We start from the raw sequence: 22,594 nt of genomic DNA on the forward strand, positions 1-22,594 counted from the left end.
AGTTTCCTAGGCTGGAAACTGCTCTAGAACTTGCTTCAGAAAGTCCCAAGAGAGCACAGGAGCAGGAGCAGCTTGAGAAACAACCACTGGATGGAAAGCGGTGCTTATCCTAATTTGGGGATACTAGAGACATGCTAGGCCACCTTCCTATACAGCTATTGCTTAGAAATCAGACTCTCTTCCCAAAGAATGACTTGACTGTCTAGTTTAATAATAGGGATTTTTAGATTGAATGGTAAAGATTAAACTGTACTTTCTGTACCTGTTTAAAGCTTGAATTTTTTTAAAAAATGTAGGTTCTAAAAGAACAAATAAGGTTTAAAAATCACTGTGTGTGCATATGTATTCCCAAACAATGACAAGTGAGATCTTTTAGGGACGTGGTTTCTAATTCAGAGTTTCACTTATAGACACCATGAGTCTGGATCAGTTCCAGGATGTGGTCTGCAGTCTGGCTTGAACAGGCAGTGTGACTGGCGAGACAGCACAGGATCTTTGACTGAACCCAAATCTCCCACACCTAGGAAAAATCTCCATTAAATAGTGAAGCCCAAGAGTAGGAGCCAAGGGTCATCTGGGAGGTTGTTCTAGTGAAAACCTGCCCCCTTCTCAGGAAAAGGGGACAGATCGTGCTCTTATTTAAAAAAACTGAGAAGTCCTTGGGAATTTTTGTTCTCCAATTTTGGTTTTCTTGGGAGAAATTGTTCTACCCTAAAGAACACTGCACCTGTTATCACCATAAATTGTGAAGTGAAAGCTAAGGTATGAGGAAGAAACTTTGCTAAAGTTTGTGGAATTCTTTCACTACCACAGCAGATGACCCAAACTCTTCCACTGAACTGTAAAACCCTACACCCAGCAGGAAGAAGCCGCCATGTTTCTCAGGCTCCCAGGTGTCTCAAGACAGGGAGAGTCACCAAGCCTCTTGCCAAGACCACAGATGAGGTCACCAGCAGCCGCGCCCCAGCATCCTGCCCAGTAGCTTCTGAACTTTACATGTCAGCCTTCTGTGAGGTCCTCAAAACAGGACAAACTAGAAGGAGATCCTATCACCCAAAAGCTTGAGAATTCTTACATTATGTGGTTATTTTAAACACACCTTTCTTTCCTTCTTGTATAGCATGATTACGGAAAGACAGATTAGGATCTCGTAAAGAAGTCTTTATTCCCCATATTGCCCCAAATTTGTTTCCTTTAGAAAAAAAAAAAATGTTCTCTCAGATTCTTAATTTTAAATGAAGCAGAAAGGACAACGTTCAAGGCCAGCCTCAGAAAAACCACAAGTTAGAGTCAGCCTACACTGTATAGTGAGACCCCACAGCTCATCAAAAGGAAGGAAGAAGGAAGGAAGGCTTATTAACACATTGTGAATTCTACAGGCTTGTCTAGAAAGTACATTTTAATTTTCAAGTTAAATCCTTTTACTTTTCAGGGATTCCATTCAATTTTAGCTTCTGCAAAACAACACTGCAGAGCTGTAATTACATCCTCTATAATTAGCCCATACCCAGTATAATTAAGAGAATCACAATTTTGAAACTGTACGATCACTACAGAGGTAACCAACTGCATGAAAAAGTATTTATTCTACATGTAAAATGTCTTGCTGTTACAATGGACAATTTTAAGTAAAAACGGTGTGTTAAAATATGTTCCTGCTAACGTCTTCTCCATTTCTGGCCCTGGATGTTTTTATCAGCAAGCTCTTTGCTGTCAAGCTGCTTGTGCTTCCACATGTTAGGAGCCCTCCAAACCCGAGCTTATTTGTATCTTAGTTCCCCTCTTACTTAGCAGTCAGTAGGCCTATAAAGACACAGGTGAAGTGGTGCCCAGGATGCTATCTTATTAGTGCAAACCAAAGTTTTAATACACAAAAAGATCCATCTGTGCATAACTTCTAAATAAATTGAAAAAAAAAAAACAAAAAACGCTATCTTAACTAATAACCAAGGAGTTAAACAGTAACTAGTAGCACATATGTAATGGCTCAAGCAAGCCATTTAATACAAAACAAGAATTAGTAATTTAAAAAGCACTATGGCAACAGTTACCAAATGTTTACCAAATGCCAGCACTACAATAAGGTTAGGTGAATTGCCTCCCTTTCACAAAAAGCCCTTGAGATAATTTGAGAAAATGGAAAACTATGCGGGTTAATTAGCCAGTCAGGGCAGGAATAGTTTTAAAACCATGCCTAACTAAAATCTCAAATCTGTACCTATGTTTACAATCTTCATGCATGTTGATTATGCCACACAAACAATTTAAAACAATTATTCTTGATGGCCTCTTCTAAGGCTAACAGTGAACTTCAACTGTTACTAATCAATGTTAGTCAATTTTTTAAAAATGCCTTAGCAAGGTATCTGAGTTTTGTTTTGCTTTTTAATAAAGATTCTTTTCCCTCAAACTCAGAAACTTCTCTGGATGTTATCTACGAACTGATACAATTACTTTAAATTACAAAAATGGTTAACTACAGTTGATGAATTACTAAAGAACTAACTGCAATTTGTGCTCTTGTATTTTTCAGATTAAAGAAGCTACTTGGTCAAGAAACTGAGTCCCAGGAGAAGAAGGAGCAAGAAAAGGACAAGAGAATCACTGCCCTGAAAGAGGAGCTGACCAAGCTCAAGTCTTTTGCTTTGATGGTGGTGGATGAACAACAAAGGCTTACGAACCAGCTTGCCCTTCAAAGACAGAAAATCCAAGACCTGACCACAAGTGCAAAGGAAACACATGGTAAACTAGCCCTTGCTGAAGCCAGAGCTCAAGAAGAAGAGCAGAAGGCAACCAGACTAGAAAAAGAACTGCAAACACAAACCACAGAGTTTCAGCAAAACCAAGACAAAATTATGGCGAAGCTCACCAATGAGGACAGTCAAAATCGCCAACTCCGGCAGAAGCTGGCAGCACTCAGCCGGCAAATTGATGAGCTTGAAGAGACCAACAGGTCTTTAAGAAAAGCCGAAGAAGAGCTGCAAGATATAAAAGACAAAATAAACAAAGGAGAATATGGAAACTCTGGCATCATGGCTGAAGTGGATGAGCTCCGGAAGCGCGTGCTGGACATGGAGGGGAAAGACGAGGAGCTCATAAAAATGGAGGAGCAGTGCAGAGATCTCAATAAGAGGCTTGAGAAAGAGACAGCACAGAGTAAAGACTTCAAACTAGAGGTTGACAAACTCAGTAAAAGGATTACGGCTCTGGAAAAATTAGAAGATGCTTTAGACAAAAGCAAGCAAGAATGCTACTCTCTGAAATGCAATTTAGAAAAAGAAAAGATGACCACAAAGCAACTGTCTGAAGAAGTGGAGAGCTTAAACACCAGGATCAAGGAGCTAGAAGTCATTGAAAGTCGGCTAGAAAAGACAGAAATCACACTAAAGGATGATCTGACTAAACTGAAAACGTTAACTGTCATGCTTGTAGATGAACGCAAAACTATGAGTGAAAAATTAAAACAAACTGAAGATAAGTTACAAACCACTGCCTCTCAGCTCCAGGCAGAGCAAAATAAAGTGACAACGGTGACAGAGAAGTTAATTGAGGAAACCAAGAGGGCACTCAAGTCCAAAACTGATGCAGAAGAGAAGATGTACAGTGTAACCAAGGAGAGAGATGACCTCAGAAATAAACTGAAAGCAGAGGAGGAGAAAGGACATGATCTCTTGTCAAAGGTTAATATATTGAAAAACAGACTTCAATCACTGGAAGCAACTGAGAAAGATTCTGTAAAAAACAAATTAAATCAAGATTCCAGTAAGTCCACAACAGCATTACACCAGGAAAACAATAAGATTAAAGAGCTCTCTCAAGAAGTGGAAAAGCTGAAACTGAAGCTAAAGGATATGAAAGCCATTGAGGATGACCTCATGAAAACAGAGGATGAGTATGAGACCTTAGAACGGAGGTATGCTAATGAGAGAGACAGGGCTCAATTTCTGTCTCAAGAGTTGGAACATGTTAAAATGGAACTTGCCAAGTACAAGTTAGCAGAAAAGACAGAATCTAGCCATGAGCAGTGGCTTTTCAAGAGGCTCCAGGAAGAAGAAGCTAAATCAGGTCATTTGTCAAGAGAAGTGGATGCATTGAAAGAGAAAATTCATGAGTACATGGCAACAGAGGACCTAATATGTCACCTCCAGGGAGACCACTCAGTTTTGCAAAAGAAACTAAACCAACAAGAAAACAGGAACAGAGATTTGGGAAGAGAGATTGAAAACCTCACTAAAGAATTAGAAAGGTATCGGCATTTTAGTAAGAGCTTCCGACCTAGTCTCAATGGAAGAAGAATCTCTGACCCTCAAGTTTTTTCCAAAGAAGTTCAAACAGAAGCAGCAGACAATGAACCACCAGACTACAAGAGCCTCATTCCTCTGGAACGAGCAGTCATCAATGGTCAGTTATATGAGGAGAGTGAGGACCCAGATGAGGACCCTAATGAGGAATCTGTGCTGTCCTTCAAATGCAACCCATCTACTTCCCTTCCTATAAACAGGAAACTATGGATTCCTTGGATGAAATCCAAGGAGGGCCATCCTCAGAATGGAAAAATACAAACTAAGTCCAATGGCAACTTTGTGCAACCTGGAGATCTAGTTCTAAGTCACACACCTGGGCAGCCACTTCACATAAAGGTTACTCCAGACCACGCCCAAAATACAGCCACTCTTGAAATCACAAGTCCAACCACAGAGAGTCCTCACTCTTATACCAGCACAGCGGTGATACCAAACTGTGGCACCCCAAAGCAAAGGATTACCATTCTCCAAAATGCCTCTATAACACCAGTTAAGTCCAAAACCTCTACAGAAAGCCTTGTGAACTTAGAACAAAGCATGCCTCCAGTTACCATGGCAACCTTTGCCAGAGCACAGACCCCAGAATCCTGTGGTTCTGTGACTCCAGAACGGACAATGTCACCTATTCAGGTTTTGGCTATGACTGGTTCTGCTAGTTCTCCTGAGCAGGGTCGCTCCCCAGAGCCAATAGAAATCAGTGCCAAGCACGCAATTTTCCGAGTCTCCCCGGACCGGCAGTCATCATGGCAGTTCCAACGTTCAAACAGTAACAGTTCAAGTGTGATAACTACTGAGGATAATAAAATCCACATTCACTTAGGAAGTCCTTACATGCAAGCTGTGGCCAGCCCCGTGAGGCCTGCCAGCCCTTCAGCACCACTGCAGGATAACAGAACTCAAGGCTTAACTAATGGGGCACTAAACAAAACAACCAATAAAGTCACCAGCAGTATTACTATCACACCAACAGCCACACCTCTTCCTCGACAATCACAAATTACAGTAAGTAATATATATAACTGACCACTCTCACCCTCACCTAGTTCATACTGATATTCTTGCAAGGAACTCGGTCCTCTTTTAATCATCCCTCCAAATCCCCTAAAAGAATGACTAAACTTGTACTTTGGGAAGATTTGTGCATGGACTGTACAAGGGTATCTGGAACTAACTGTGTTGCCTGCATAGATGTATCAAGTGTGCACTTACTGTATATCATTTCATTTACATACCTGTATGAAAAATATTTAGTCTGCACTTGTATATATACATCTTTATGTATTTCATTTTCCATAACTCACTTTAATTTGACTGCAACTTGTCTTGGTGAATTACTTAACATTATAAAGCAGTAAATAGTTTTACTTTTGCCATTGCTTGCTGAATTTTCATTTGATCATTTTTGTGTTATATATCTGCATGTGCAATATAATTTTATTTCCTGTTTAAAACATCCATGAATTCTTCCTAAAGAACAAGCAGGACCTATTTGTCATTTATAGTTCTGGTCACATATTAGCGGAGGAAAGAGTGATTCAAATAAATAAAAGTTTTATCTTCATGACTAACCAAAATAACTATGGCAAGCTTAATGCCATTCTTGATATGTATCTCAATATTCCTGGTGTCCAAAAGAGGGTTATTAGAAACCATAATATGTTTACAGATAACAGGATAAAGTAATATTAAATAATTTGCTGTTAGGCAGTACACACATAAACTGATAGTAAAAATTAAAAGCTTTGGCACATGATAGAAAGCCAGAAAGCACATTTGGAAATACGAGTTACCCTGACTATCAAAAATTGATTATGTTTCTCCAACAGACTGAAATTCCATAAAGCATATACTCCATCTAACTCTGGAATCAGCCAGTAGGACATAAACTTCTGAACACGCTGCTTCAAAACAAAAGTGTTATTCTTCTTCTGTGTTATTTGGTTCCCAAAGCAAGTCTGGATTACTTAATATGGATGCTGTCCTGCTTGTGAGTAAGGCTACAATTAGAAGCATAAATTTATATTTCTGAAAGAACTCTCAAGAAGAAAATAAAAGCTGCAGATAGTTAGGGGAGTACTAGACCTTTTTAAAAATAACCGCACAACGTCGCAGCAGAGTCAATAATGTGATTTTTCCCCCCAGTGGTAATTATGCCACTCACAGGATACATGACAAAAAAACAAAAAACAAAACAAAAAAACAAAAACAAAAAACGCAGCCAAAGCTTCCCAGAAACTGTAACAGCAAACTCATTGAAGCCCCTGAACACACTCTACACCTCCAAGTAGACACAGCTTTTAAAAGAACATTTTAAATGACAAATCTAGTTCCCAAGTCAAAGCAACTAATTCACCATTTTCCCTTTCCATCCCCTTTCCAGACTCTTAACTATTAATTTAGTGTTGTCAATTTCATTGCCAGTTGTTTTAAACGCAACTCAACCAGGCAAACTGAAGATCTTTCAAAAGTAAAAGGTATCTTCCTTTCCCCTGTAAAATCAATTTTGTGACAGCGAAGCAAGGATTTGTTGACAGAAACACTTCCATGGTGATGAACTGCAACACCAAGGCTGTGGGCTTGCATCATCATTAAATAACTGTGGATGAAAGCTGAGGCTGATGATGAATGAGAAAGCTTCTGTTTAAACACATTTATCTTGGGAATCGGCAGAGGCCCAACTGTATTACAAAATACATGATGGTCTAAACTGTTTTCAAAGTTATTTTTAAGTCAAGTTAGGATAGAACTCCAAGAGAAACTACACAGTTCACTGCAGTCCTCTCAAAGTAGACAATAAAAAAGAGCCTCCATGGGCTCCTTTTATAGTCACTAACCCAGACAGGGCACTATGATAGTTGAAGGGTATCAATCAACTATTACAAAATTATGAACAGAAACTAGGAGGAATTCAAAAGCAGCTTGGATTTTGTTACATAAAGGCACAGACTGAAAATATGTTTTCACAGCACTGAGGAAAACAAGCAGAGAGCAGCTGCTAGGGGATTCTTTTAGTCAGCATAGCCTCTACCTGAATGCCCTAAGCACTCTGGGAAGGAGGTGTCCACTTTGGCATCCTGTAACTAATAAGAGTTTGGAAGCTCAGGCTGTCCATCAGCCAAATTAGTTTTAAGGAATATATATATATATATTATTTTCACATGATCTATAGCAATTCTTTGCACTAAAATTAAAGCTCTATGTGCTCTACAATTAAAAGCACAAACCATCATTTTATCATCTGTTGCAGATCTAAACTATAAATGGGCTTCATAGGTAGTTGATCTCTATTAACTGCAAATTTGCAGAACCTCTAAGGATTTTCTCTTTTAGAACAGTGCAATAATTAACACATAAACATCAAAACGAACTTACTATCTTATTACTAAATCATATACATTTTAGTAGAAGTGTCACTAGCTACTATCTAATGGTGTCTTTTTTGATGAAATTACATGCAAAGTAAAAATGATTCTTAGCTTTAGTTTTAACTTTATACTGAATGTATCTGTAATAGACACATTTGTGAGTCGAGGAGGAGAGACAGGAATAGTCTGGGTGTGAGAGTCTGTGAGATTACAGAATTTCCTTTCATTGACTTATTGGGACACGTCTTCAAACCCAGAAGAAAGAATAAAGGAAGTGATGCTGGAAATTCTTCATATGAAATACATGAAGGCAGAGGGTTGCACTATTCATGAATGGCTGACTCAAGATTGCTGTGGAGTTTTTTATTTTAATTATTATTTTCTTAAAATTATGTGTTACTTGTGTCTTTGGATGGTGAAGTGCACGCAGTGCTCATAACTACTGAACCATGTCATCAACCCCAAGATATGAAGTGTGTGTGTGTGTGTGTGTGTGTGTATGAAAAACCCCTACTTTCTTTCATTGATCACAATCCGTGCTTTAAAACCAAATTTCACTTAGTCAATGTCCCAGTTTTTTGAGCGGTAGAATTCCACCACATATTTAAATATCCTGGAAGTTCTATTTTCCATTTAAAAGCCATAGGATAGTCTTGGTAAGAAGTTTCCATGGGGGCAGGAGGAAGGAGTTGCAAGCTAAATAGACTGAATGGACACACCTCTAAGCCCAGCTCAGGAGACTGCGGTGGGAGGAATTCCAAGCCAGTGAGGGTTACATAAGTAAGGCCTTGTCTCAAACAAGCAAACAAAAAAGCCAATGAAACATAAAAGCAAGCAAAACCTTTCCCTAGATGATGCCACTGTTCTTTCTGGGTAAAAATAACATTACCTAATCTTTACCAGAGGATATCACATTATAAAGAATGCATCTTTACATATATGAAAGAATCTCTCCTCTCTCTCTTTTTTTGAGACAGGGTTTCCCTGTGTAGCCTTGGCTGTCCTGGGCTCACTTTGGAGACCAGGATGGCCTCGTATTCACAGGAATCTGCCTGCCTCTGTCTACCTGAATGCTGGGATTACAGGCGTGTGCCACCACACCCAGCTTAAAAGGATTTCTAAAAGTTGAAAACTATCTGAAAGGTTTAGAACCAGAAGTGTTTCAAATTTTAGATTTGATTTTCTCCCCTAAGGATATGCAAACACACCTACATCTAAGATCATGAAAATGGGACCAAAGTCAAAACATGAAATTCATTTATGTTCATATACACCTTACATATACTGAACCTAAAGATAATCTTATACAATATTCTAAGATAATTTATGCACAAAATGAAGTTGTACAGTAGGATTCTTTTTTTTATTTTTTAACTTGTAGTATCATGTAAGTGCTCAAGGGGTCTGTGTTTTGGAAAGCTTCAGATTTCAAGTTTCCAAATTAGGGATGCTCAACCTATACTATGCAAAACGATGACAGGGCTATACAAATTATAATTGGAAGATGCCCACAGCTCTAATTTACAATGCCAGTGATTTAGACATGAGGTCTTCATGACATCCAAAGAAGAAAATCAGGGACATTGAGAGATCCTTGAAAGAGGTATTTTTATTAAGTTTTCAAACCCTTATGATCCAAAATTTCTATGATTTTTTTTATTTATTGAACTAACTCTAAATTGAAAACATTGTATAGCTTCTTTCATACATAGTAAGTATAAAGCAGGTCTTCAAGCACATTAAATGAAAGACAGAACTCTATTTGCTCTAGTTATATTTCTGTTATTTCTACATTCTTGTGTCCTAAAAATGTCATTTTTTTCTTTGAAATGCCAAGAGAAAATATAACTGTGCAAAACACATGTAGCCACATGAATCAAACATGCTTTTCTTTTCCTTCTTTTATCTTCCCCGCTGTGGCGTTAGTATGTTGGAGACTGAGTCCAGGTCCTCCTGATTCAAGGCAAGCTTCTGCCACTGTACCACTTCCCAACCACAGCAGCGTTCTTATGACCAGTGTGTAACTAAGTTAAACCCTAGACATCTGTGAGATTCCCTTGAGGTTTCCATTGTTTCTCCAATGCGATTAAACCGGGATCTCTACAAGGAAGTCCCCTCTAAGCTACATTCTAACAAATCCTCTGCTTGGTTTGCAGCCTGAAGTCAGAATTTCACAGCTACAGAAATTTCCCTAATGCTACTCCAAGTGTTCCCCCCTACTCTTAGACTATTTTACACCTGTCCCCGAAAATGAGACTATTTTGCCCCCTAGAGGCTATAATAAAAAACAGGGTTTATTCTCCAGGTTTTCTTTGTATTTGTTAGATGGGAATGCTCCCAGTTTCATAACTAGCGAAGTACAGATTCTTGAATCTAAGTGAACTGCAGCAGACAGATCTGATACCAACAAGCTCTGTTTCTTCCCCAAATCCCAGGTCCTGAATTTATCCCTACACTTCTTGGGTCCAGAACACACACTGAAGAGTGTAGTCTGAAGAAAAAAGCCCAGTGAAGCAAACACAAAAAAGACAAGTGGCTTGCTAATAAAGTTCCCCAAACAAAAATTTTGCTAAATTGACTTTTATTTAGATTAAAGGCCAAGGCTTTTCCTTTCTAACTGAGGGACCCTTTGAGCTACCAAAGCTAAGTACTTTTGTGTGGTCAAATACATCAGAGAACCAAGCATCCCCGAAAGGCAACCTAGAGAATCCTTAGAGTATACTGAGATAACTGGCTAGCACCTGAGTGCTAATCATTTGATAATGAATTAACATTGTTCATATGGCAGCACTTTCATCAGGACAACAGGCTTTACATTTAAAATACTGTCATAAAAATGCACTCCTGGCTAACTTAGGGCATCAGTCACCCATCTCAGCTAAATCTTTACTTATCACCTCATTTTAAAATTTCTGTTCAAATTGTTAGTCAAACTGGAAGGTGAAGGAGGGAAGACTTTTTAGCAAGTGATTCCGCATGATTACCTCTGAAGGCTTATCTGAGATAACCCGGCGCATGTGGTGAAGGCTGTTTGTTTTTTGTTTGCTTGCTCAGACAAGGTTTCATGTCTGACCTAAAACACACACTCTGTGTTAACAACTAGGATGACCTTGAACTGATCTTGCTGCCACTATTAAGTACTGGTGTTATAGGCCTGTGCCCCACACCTAGCTTGTTTTGTTATATTTTTTATACAGGCTAGTCAAGTTTAAGTAAAAAACACAGTGTATGAGCATAGGCCTTAAAGACCCACAAAACCTTCTACACTCTCAGGATAGGTGAGGTGGGCTTACTTATAGAGTAACTTACTCTATAAGTTATAGAGTAACTTATAGAGAAGTTACTCACGTGACTCAGTAACATACAAGGTCTTAGCATATGGTATCTTTTCTTCAAAGATTCTCATGAATATAGGTGATCTCAATCCATTGAGCATGACAAATGAACATACTGTGTGCCTCCTTATTATAAGGATAAGTCTCAACCCTTGATAACTTAGTAAGGAAATGGAGCAAGGAATGACTGTCACAACAAGTACAAGAAAACTATACACTCCTACCAATAAACTGCAGATGGAGGAGGACTACACTGGACTAACAGGCTTCATTAAACATTAGATGAGAGGAAAGACTATGAAGAGGTACCCTAGAGGCAGTCAAGTGGAACGCCAAATTCTAGTTCATGTCCTTTTCAATTAAGTTTTAAGAGTCTTGGACAACTCATGTAACTTTTGTGGGGAAAAAGGAGAATTAGACTCTAAAATCATGTGTGGCTCTAACTTCTGAAAATGCATGAGTTAGTTATAAGAGCTGTTATAAGATTATGCCTTTGTATAATCTTTTAAAATTATATTAGGAATAATGCTGACACACAGACAGTCTGACATTATTTTCCTTCAGAAAATTAACTTCTTTCATCGGTACATGCCAAAATCAATAGCTGACTACCTCTTAACATTTGTTTTCCTTCTCTAAGAGTCTATGAAGGTCTTTTATCTTTCATCATATAAGCTCTAACCCCACCAAATGAAGCAGTATTCAACCTCAGGATTAGTGACAGCATGGGTCCAATAATTCTCTGTTGAGGACAAAGGGGGGAGGGTGTTCTTTGCCATCACAGGATGTTTAGGACCCGCAAGCTTTAGATGCCACATAGCACCTCTCCAGGTGAAATCAGAAATACGTCCAGACATAATAATGTTCTGTAGGGGCCAAAGTTGCCCCTCACTGAAAGCTATCACAGTCAAAAGATGAAACAGCTCTGTAAGTCAGTTCTGCTGTAGAAACAGCTCCACAGAAGAACTACAGACATTAAACACTGAAGGTTCTGGTTCTGGAGGGCTGGACTTGAGGATTAGATTTGATAAGTGATATAAGAGCAGGGAGGAAAAGGTGAGGTGGCCTAGGATATAGAAAGCAAAAGGATATTTCTAGGAGATGACAGACATGAAGAAGACAGACATGAAGAAGACAGGAGAGAAGACACCCACTATTCAACAACAAGTAGTGCAAGCTGAGATGGCCAGAGCTGGGATATGGTTCTGAGTAAGGGAACAGACCAGTCAGATTGTGACAGACCTAGAATAGTGACAGGAAGTCCTCTGTGTCTCCACAGAAGGCTTCTGGCTAATAATGTCCTATAATGGGGAGGGGGTTAGAGAAAATGAGTCCTTTATATAATATTTCATTTTACAAGAACCCCAAAGGGGGTAATTTTGTAAATTTTAGAGATAAATAAACTTTCTAGGTTTTTCTATCAGTAAGTGACAAAACTAACATGTTAAAGCCAGGCCTTTCACTATCCCATTCTCTTTCCATGGCATCATAATGTGATGTTACTTCAATGCAAGGGGAAGCGGCGTAAACAGCATTCTGCTACCTATGGTGACAGACAAATGACCACTGTGTTCTACCTCAGATATATGACATTTCAACCAACACACTCAGAATGCCCTTAAACCAGGAAGGGCTCGCCCACCACTGTGCTATATGGATAATACTCACATTTATCATCAACTGAAACAAAACCTCCCTTGAGAAGTCTAGCCCAAAGCTCACTTCTTATACAAGATTCAGGGATCACTACAGGCAGCAATCACTTTTCCCTCCAACTCCTCCTGAAACCTAAAGCTACTGTTAGGGCAACAGACACTGAGTGTGGAAGTCACGTCCCAAACAAATGTCAAGTGTGGGGAGGACTGCATTTCCTACGGGCAAGGAAAGACCCACGTAACCTCTCATGTTCTCATCAGAGAACACCAGGGCTTCAGTCAGTGTCCACAATACCCTAAAGCATGATTCTGCAAGCAAAATACACAAATTCCAAGCATAAAGAACGAGCTTTGGCTGGGCCATCAATATGTATAGAGAACTAATGTAATTATTAATTTGTTATATAATAGAATTATATAAGCTTCAAAGATAGCAAGCAAAAAAGCATCAGAAGTGAGTGAACATGATCCCTGAGAGAAGCACTGCAACCATCAACACTGAATTTAGAAGTAGGTGGCTGTCTCAAGTCCACATAACAATTTCCTCTAGAAATGGAAATGGCCATGAATGTTCACGGTCTCATCCATAAAGACAAGAGAAGCATCATCAATTTAGTCCACACTTAATGAGGATCCTGCCTGGGCAGAAGCCTAGATGTTTTTCCTAAATTAGGAAATCTACTTTTCAAACAGTATCATTTCTTACTTAGGAAAAACTGATGCCCCCATTTAAAAAAGAAAAATACTATTCACTTTCCCAGCTCAGGGAAAATGTTAGGGTTCAATTCTATCGGCATTAAATTCTGTTTCTAATTCAGGGTTATAACAAATATAAGCCAAAGAGATATCCCAAACCAAAACTGCCACTTCAAAAAGTGTTCAAATTGGCCTCCCATGGCCCCTTACAACAATTAAAAAGCATATAAAGACCTCTCTCAATACAATCACCGTCCAAACAACTCAAAATCATTCCTCAAGAATTCCCTTTTATTGCTGGGTTTTCTCATTTTTTTAAAATGGGGGAGTGGAGAAGAGAATAAACTACTTCCTTTTCTGTTTTGTCACTGGATGAAGTTTTGCCTAAATATATAAATATGTTGTGTCCGATGCTTTTGTAACCAAGAGCAAACAAATACACAAGTTTTAGTTCCAAGTGAGTTTATAACTAAAAGCTGTGGCCAGATCTACAAGATGACTCTAATTTAGGGGATAGGGAAGAAGTCATGTGCAGGGTAGCATCATGCTGAGGACAGCTCTCACAGCAACATTCATAAGCAGTCCATTTATTTCATATAAAACTCTTCTCCAATTATAATCATAAAAATTTACTGCAGAAAATTTGGAAAACTCGAATGCTTCTGTAACTGCTGATTTTAGCTTCACAGAAAGTAATGAGAACAGTAGAGAAAACAATGGTTAATTACTAGTGGATTTTTTTGTTTGGTTGGTTGTTTTTGTTTTACTTTTTTGTGAAACCTATCAACTATGGCCACATTCCAGGCTTTTCTCAGACTGCCAATGAGGAAGGAAATCTGCTCTGGGGGGACATCCTGTCCCTACTGCATACTTCAGTGCCAAAAAATGGCAGAGTTCCCCAGAGTGCAAGTTTATGTAATCTGTCTGCTTGGTCCAGACACAATGGCTACAGTGGCCAGAAAGGTCACTGGCAGAGAGGGCAGGATTTCCTTTCCTGCAGGCCAATCAATGCGTGGATAATGCTTCAATCACAGCACGTTATTCAAAGTAATGAGATGAAATGCTTTTTGAAAGGTCTTTTCAGGACTAGTCAATTATCAATAAAGTTGTGTAGCCTTGTAAAAAAGATTTACACACAAGTAGGGCCCTTCAAAATTTCATTTTTAATCTTAGGAAAGGGATGTAGACATTCTTACAGTAGGAAGGAGGGAGCAAAAGGTGTGGGTGAGAAATTACATTTTTGCCTAAACACTTGATAATCACGTCTCTACCAGGGTTCTATATTAACATCTCCAAAATCTCCATGCTACCAAACAGTTACACACACACACACACACACACACACACACACACTACAGTGCCTTCCTTAAAAGGTTCTTGTCCTGGTTCTTCCTCATCAGCCAGGTTCCATAATTAGATACCAGTGTTTCCCCAAAGATCACCATCTACTTAGCTATCTTTCTGTTATTTCTTTCTCTGCCCCACCTCCTATCCTTAATCCAGACCTCAGCATAGAGAGTACTTTAACATATTTAACACTATATATAATCCTCAATTTTCTAAATAAATTTTCACCCCAAATACCATTCAGATTATTGCAATTCTCTAGCCTTTCATCAAGCAATTACATCTGTGCCCAGACAATGGCTGCTCCAACCTCCTAGCAGGGCTTGCCTCCTTGTGCTACCTCATTTTCCTCCAATACTGACCACACCATTCACCCTCAGCACAGTGGCCCTAGCTCTCCTCCCTCCATACAGTTTGGCCCTCTTAGCCTGCACCTTTGCTTCTAGAACTGGAGTGTCTTGCTCCTCATATCCTACACCTACTCTTTCCTCAAGTACACTTCCTTTGGTAAACCTTCCACAATTTTTCAATCTGCCTGTGGATTTCCAAAAACACTTCTAAAGCACTGCAGCTTCAGCACAGCTTTCAGGTTTGCCCTGCACAGGTTACCTCTTCTATATCACAAGCTCGAAAGTGAAGATCAGCTGTCATTTTTTTCAAACACATCCATATTTCTAACAACACAGTTCCTGCCTGCTGTGTTCAGGATCACCTACAACTGGTCCGGTTTCTAGACTCAGTGAAGGCAACACGACAGAGGCTCTGTATCATCACAGCTCTCTGGGAACTATTAGACACACACAGTTTAAGACCATGTCTCACACTGTTCAGGATTTAAATATTGCTCAGAGGAGGTGCTAAGCAAAGCTCCCATGGCTAACACACCCGGGCCATACAAACCACAAGGCAAGGATGTTTTATGAAAAGGTGGGAAAGAATGGGGAATGCTTTCACATGCATGATATAAAAGGCTCCCAGCAACCAGACAAAGTGGCATTGTAAGGAAAGAACATGTACAAAGGACTCTTTTCTGGGCCAAAGGTGATGAGAAATAAAGCCCAGGTATGAGCACTAATTACGCAGTTTCCATAACTCCCATTTAGAAATACTATCTCCAACAAGTAAGGGTAGATTTGAGAGATAAAGCAGAGAAATACAAATAAATAAATAAATAAATAAATAAAGCAAAGATATGATGGGATTAAGATCAAGAAACAGGTACTTTATTAAGTGAAATAAGGAAAAGGAGGAATGTAATAACAATTTTAACAACTAATACTTGCCTGGCCCTTTGGTTACATAAGGAACATCCTACATTGTATCTCTGTCCCCCAAAGAAAACTCACAAGTAAATCCCAGGTGAAGAGAACAGGTAACTTGGGTTTCTGCTGCTGTGATAAAACACCATGAACAAAAAAGCAAGTTGGGAGGGGAAGAGTTTATTTCAGCTTACAACTCTCAGGTCACACTGTATCACTGAGGGAAGTCACAGCAAGAGCCCAGAGCAGGAACCTGAAGGCAGGAACTGAAGCAGAGGCCATGAAGGAATGCTGCTTACTTAGGACCTGATCAGCCAATCCAGAGAATGGCATCAGTCACGTCAACCATTAATCAAGAAAACGCCCTAAAGACTTGCCCAGAGGCAATCTGGATGAGGCATTTTTCTCAAATAGGGTTCTTCTTCTTACATAATTCCTGTTTGTGTCAAGTTGAGAGAAAACAGAAATCATCCAGGACATGATGGGTTGTAACTGCTCAGGGACATAGAGTTGTTGCCAAAACTATAGTAGAAAGTCAAATCTGTTTAGCTCCATGACCTGAGCTCTAAACTAACCCATGCTGTAAAACAATGGAAAACTCAGGTCAAGTTAAAAAAAAAATACTAAAAAAGGGGTGCAAAAAAGGAAATTCAAAAGGAAAAAGAGGGGGAAAAGAAAGGGTATCAAAAGAAAAAGAAAAGCTGGAGGGATGGCTCAGTGGTTAAGAATACTTGTAGAGGATGCAGACTCAGTTGCCATTGCCCACAAGTCGGTTCACAACCATCCATGACTCTACTTTCAGAGAATCTGATGCTTTTCTTTTACCCTTGAGGGAAACCATGCAAGCACTTAACATACATGCATACAAAACACTTTTACATTAAAGAAAAAAAAAAGTTGGTAATGGAGTACACCTTTAATCCTTGTACTTGGAGGGCAGAGGCAGGTAGCTCCTGTGAGTTTGAAACCAGCCTGATCTACATATTAAGTGCCAGGCCAAGCAGGGCCACACAGTGAGATTCTGTCTCAAATAAAAACAAAAATGAAAATAAGAAAATAAAAGAGGGGAAAGAAAGCAGAGACAAAAGAAGAAATCAAATGACTATCAGGATAAACAGAGAAAACAGCTACTCAAGGTTAGTATATTTTATTTTACCACTATGTTTCTAAATGCAGTGCTGCGTTTGGCACAAAATGTGAGCAACTGGGTTAGGAAAGATTCGAAAACTGTATTTCAATGTTTATTCTTGGAATACCCTGTGTGCCCACATGTAATTATCACAAAAAGAGAAACTGGGAATGACGAGGTACAACCAAAAACCACATAACATTAGAGAACAAAGGTATCAATTTATTTATCCCTCACCTCAGAAACTGGACAACTCTTCAGTATAAATCACAGTGTGGGTAGGACACTGTTTAAGAATAAATGTTCTTTCACAGAGAGTTCATGGTAATGAGATAACCAAGCTGTAAGGTTTCCCTACGAAGGGCCCCTTGCCATATAAAACTAAAACTTTAAGGGGTACATTGTCATTGAATAATGGAAAATTCTAAGAAAATCAACAGATAAAAAAACAAAAACAAAAAACTAAAGCAGCAAATGAAAAATTGGGCTATCTGCCAGATTTATTATCTCTTATTCCCACCCTTCCCTCTGCCCACAAATTAGTGGTGATTTGCCAAACAATATAAAAGACAAAAGGAATGAAAGCAGTCATATTTCAAGGACACTTTTTCCTGGTTCAGCATTTCCTCCTTTTCATCACTGTATCTATCATGATCACTTCTGCACTCTCCTAATAAACACTAAAACTGAAAGAAACAAAAACAACTGTCGTCTTGAAAGCACACAGCCTTGACCAAGCATACCACAGCTAGGTCCCCAGGGGGTCAGGAAGCTCAGAGTTCATCCCCCACCTCTCAAGGACAAGCCAGACCTGAAGTCTTGAGTCTCCACAGTGGGCATTTGATTAAGGGCCTTCTGCAGTCCCTGGAACCAAGCCCTCTACTGAAGGAACACTGCCTTCTCACACAATATGTTGCCAACACATCACCAAGAAGTTCAAAGCACTTACACACTAATTTCCTCAAGTGTAAGGAAACATCCTGACTCCAGCTGTCTCCCCATAGCTTCTGCATAGTCTGATGTTCTGCTATGCCTTCCCATGCTTGTTTTCTGTAAGGACAGAAAACAACACAGGATTCACACGGAGAGCAGCCAGAGACTCGAGACTGAACAAAACTGAAAACCTCACCTGCACTTCTTTTGATCACTAAGACTCACAACCATCTAAGTGACTTTTGGCAAACAGAAGTCCTACAGATTGCTGGGTTTCTTTTTAAGAAGCAGTGGACAAAACAATGTAATGAGAATTTAATGAATTTATTTCACAAATATACTTTTCTTTCTATTGCTTCAGAGCCTTTTTTTTTTCAGTGAGCCCATCGTCCTTTAGACTTGTTATCCATTCCAAATAGCACTCTTCAAGCTGAGTTAAAGATCAAATAGATATTTTTCTTCCATGAATGAACTTTCCAACTTGCTTACTCCTCTCCCAGACACCTGCTTTCTGATGAAACCCAGGAACCTTCGAGTACGACAGTTACTGTGTGGTCTTAAAAGAGCCACATGCATGAATCTCTCTAGCAGTATGCACTCCAAATTTAGAAAGAAATTTTCTTGAAGCTATTTGACATAACATTCTATAAAATGATGCAAGAGATAACACGTTTTACAGCTCCATACTTAATTTACAGAAAATAAGTCCATGTATAAAATTCATACCAGAAAACAAACAAACAAATAAACAAACAAAAATCCAGCATCATTCCATTATCCTTTGCCCCAAGACACACTGAAGGAATAACATTTGAGGGAGTCCAAATAAAACTAGTCTCTGCTGCCATCTAGAGGTAAACAATGTGTAGTAAAGTCAGCAAATGAAGCCCATCTTTTCAACGTTTTAGGCTGTGAGTCACTACCTCCAGCCTTCTTCACCAATACACATCTGTAAAGCTGATAAGCCCAGGCACCACCGTGTTTGATATTAGGTGGATAGTTAAGACAGAGACCTATGGTGCTCATGAAAAGTACAGCTGCCCTAACCCTTCTCCCAGACAGTCCTCTTCAGCTCTGACGTAGCATCTGGGCATGCCAGCTACTTTAATCACAAATGATTCTGATGAACTTCCTGGTCCAACATGCTATGGACTCTCACAGTGCTAAAAGTTCCCCTACCCTGGCAGGCCTGAGTTCCCAGGGAAGAACACATTTATGCCTACGGCGGCTTCGGTTACAGCCACAGGTCTCTAAGCATGGCAGGGTTACTACCTGCATCAGGGCAAATCACCTTTGAGGATTTAGTGAAGCTCTGAATTCCACTCAGTCACAGAACAGTTTAAATAGGCCCTCCCCAAAGACTCTGAACACTAAATTACAGGAAAATTCCTATAATTCTTGACAAAGTTAAGGGGCACCACACAAACCTATTCTGGAAAAGCTGAAACAGATTCCAACTGTAACTTCTGTTGTTCATGGTTAGATTTAGGAGACACGTACAGACATGTCCTCATCATTTGCCTTTTTCATCTCTTAACAGTTTAGTATTTGTCTTTGAATTGTATGCTTTTAGAAAATGTTGAGAATAAAGAGCACTCATAATACCACTTACCTCAGCAGACCATTAATATAATAGATGTACTTTCATCTGCAGCAATGGTTCTCAACCTGTGGATTTTGACTCCTTTGAGTGTTGGATGACCCTTTCATAGAGGCCACCTAAGACAATCTGCATTTCAGATATTTACAATGTGATTCATAAGAGTTGCAAAATTGCACTTCTGAAGTAGCAACAAAAATAACATCACGATTGAAGGTCCTCACAACTTGAGGAACTGTATTAAGGGGCCACAGCATTAGGAAGGCTGAGAACCACTGATCTAGAGGTTGAGCATCCCTAACTGGAAATTGAAAGTTATAAATCTAATTTTTTTAGTGCCATTATAAAGTCATAAGTGGACACTACTGACCTCACATGACATGTAGTAATCAATATATAGTTACACAAAAAATAATGTCTAAAACCATATTCATTCTATTTGTGTAATGAATATATGAAATATACTGGATTCTGTGTTTAGACGTGGATCTCATTGTGTATATGCAGATACATTTCCAAAATTCAGGCGTTCAAAATACTTCTGATCCCCAGTGTTTCAGAGAAGTGAAGTCAATCTGCAGTTCTTTCTCTTCACATATAAATACTTAAAGTGTGCATGATTTAAATCCAGCATCTTATCATCTCTGTGGAAGCATTTCCCTGTAACTTCAAAAGCATCGCTATGCAATGACAGCATAATGTTTTCATACAATAATACTCTAATTCAATTACCACACCCTCATTAAGAATTGTTATCTATGTCCGCTTTTTTTTCCATTCTAATTAATGCTAAAAACAACTTTCTCTTCCTGTCTCTCTTGTTATAGAAAGGTTTCTAACAACAGCAACAACAAAGGCTAAGTCACAGCGGATGAGTTTTAAGGTATTTGATACACAGTGCCATGTTGCTCCCTCTCTCATTTGGACATTGATTGTTACTAGCATTTTTTAAAAAACAAACAGCAAAAATGTGCTGAGAAGCAAGAATATAGACACAGCATGTCAGTGCTAGATGAGACCATGAAGCTACAATAAAAGGTAGGACATATGAGGCTGGAGTGGGACTACCACCATCTCAACTGGCAGGTTTAGGGTTAACACCAAAAAAGTAATAAGAATATTAAATCCAATATACACTTCTGTACCTACATACAGACAAAGCTGACTATACACAGCAAAAAAGTATATTCCCAAGATGGTTTATCCTTCACTGAAGGAAGCCAAATGTGTAGCATTTATATTTGAAAACTCTGTTTATGGCGCTAGGAATCTGTTTTAAGTATGTGAATGTGACTACTAAATTAACATTTCTAACTACTTGCACTGGCATCTGAAGGTCTTATTTGTACTCCCTTACAAAAGCCATTTCTAAACCTTCTTATTAACTTTCATTAGCAATTCCAGCAATAAATGTCGAATCTGCTTGCCACCGAGCACCTTTTACCCTTCTAATTCTACTGTGATCCATAAGCCCGAATAACAAATACAGGCTATAGCCAGGATCTGAGCATGACTGTATGTATACCATATATCCACACGTATATAAGCCAAAGCAATATTCTAAAACAGCACTTCAGTCATATTAGAGGCAGAACATTCTGTCGTTTGCATTCCAGTCTGTTCTCTTCTACTTCATTTTACCTAAATGTTTATACAAAGAGAGGTACATCAAATACATTTTTTAAATGAAATACTCAATGATTTAGGAGCTAAGAGGTTCAATAATATCAGATATTTTGGGGGAATAATGAAATAAAATGAAAATCATATGTATTATATTTTAATGTAAATTTAAATGTAAATACACAAAGGAACTTCAGTGCACAAGTACAATAAAATGTTAAAGGATAAAGACTAATAAGATGGTCTCTACAACAAATGAATACAATAAACTTTAAGACACTTAACAATATTTACGTTTATGAACTCAAAACAAGAAAAGAATGATGTAACCTGCGAGGAAAGAATAGTCAACTTGGCAGAAAGAATGTCACAAGTTCAAAGGAAACCTGGGTGGGGCACATGGTTAGTTCCACATCAGCCTCGGATACAGTGTGAGACCTGTCTCAAACACACACATACACCACCACCAAACAACAACAAACAAACAAAAGAAAGAATATGTATCTTATAATCGACTGGATTATAAGAGATCTGCAGCATTGAAAACTTCCATCTATTTGCCAGCAAGTATTCTTCAGTATTCTCATTCTTTAAGGGAGCAGCTTCTCCATTAAAAAAAAAAAAAAAAAGAAAAGAAAAAAGAAAAATGAAAAAAAAAAATAACAGTTTTTAGCAATCTATGTAACTAACTCTCTACTAACCTACTCCTTCAGCCTAGCTCACTCAGGCTATATGACTCCTTTCATGTTCTTCCCACTGTTAACCAATAAGCAAATAGTAGCCAATTCTGCCTCTGCAATGTACCCACCTCAATGTACCCTCTCCTCTCACACATGCCCCTATGATGAACGAGTAGTTTTCCCCAGGTGGCAGCAATCTACACCCTCATCGCACCTCTCATGAGCAGTCTACTTTGAAGTATTCCATTTCTCAACTGTGTTTGATGTTTTCCCGATGAAGGACATTAACAAAAGCATTCTTTCATCTTATTACCAAAATCAGTTTCTTATCTGAACTCTTTGAGGCCCAGACAAATGCTATTTTCTTCATGAAGCTCTTAGATGCAGTTCAGATTAAATCTTTCTCTGGAAATCTCATAGCTCCCTGACAACAGTTTGGGACACTACTCTTGGTTATCTCCCACAACACTGATTAGCAAAAGAACTGGGCTTTTACACACTATCAAACATTAAAAGCACATAACAAAATGAGTTTGCAGAGATGCTTTCCTAAAATGTTTTCCCCTCAAAATGACTACCTTAAATGTGATAGATTCCCAGAACATAGTGATTTCAAGGTCAAGTCCTCCAAACTAACTATTTACCTTGAAAAATGACCACTTTTCTTC

General features: G+C 38.8%; 2 protein-coding genes across 6 annotated transcripts in view; one reads left to right on the forward strand and one right to left on the reverse strand.

Annotated features, from left to right (window-relative positions):
* Cmss1 (cms1 ribosomal small subunit homolog) overlaps positions 1 to 22,594 on the reverse strand; it is a 305,250-nt gene that overhangs the window by 274,717 nt on the left and 7,939 nt on the right. The window lies entirely within an intron of this gene.
* Positions 1 to 22,594, forward strand: part of Filip1l (filamin A interacting protein 1 like) — a 40,747-nt gene that overhangs the window by 17,889 nt on the left and 264 nt on the right. For 2 of the 3 annotated variants that reach the window (XM_021651523.2, XM_060370582.1), the window contains exon 2: positions 2,534 to 5,673. In XM_021651523.2, coding sequence (XP_021507198.1) covers positions 2,649 to 5,327 — 2,679 coding nt within the window. In that variant the 5' untranslated portion in view covers positions 2,534 to 2,648 and the 3' untranslated portion in view covers positions 5,328 to 5,673. Of the gene's footprint in view, positions 1 to 2,533; positions 5,674 to 22,594 lie in introns of those variants that run through there. The other variant, XM_060370583.1, reaches the window with a different exon arrangement.

The sequence above is a fragment of the Meriones unguiculatus genome, chromosome 17 (assembly GCF_030254825.1).
Source record: "Meriones unguiculatus strain TT.TT164.6M chromosome 17, Bangor_MerUng_6.1, whole genome shotgun sequence".
NCBI classification, from domain to species: domain Eukaryota; kingdom Metazoa; phylum Chordata; class Mammalia; order Rodentia; family Muridae; genus Meriones; species Meriones unguiculatus.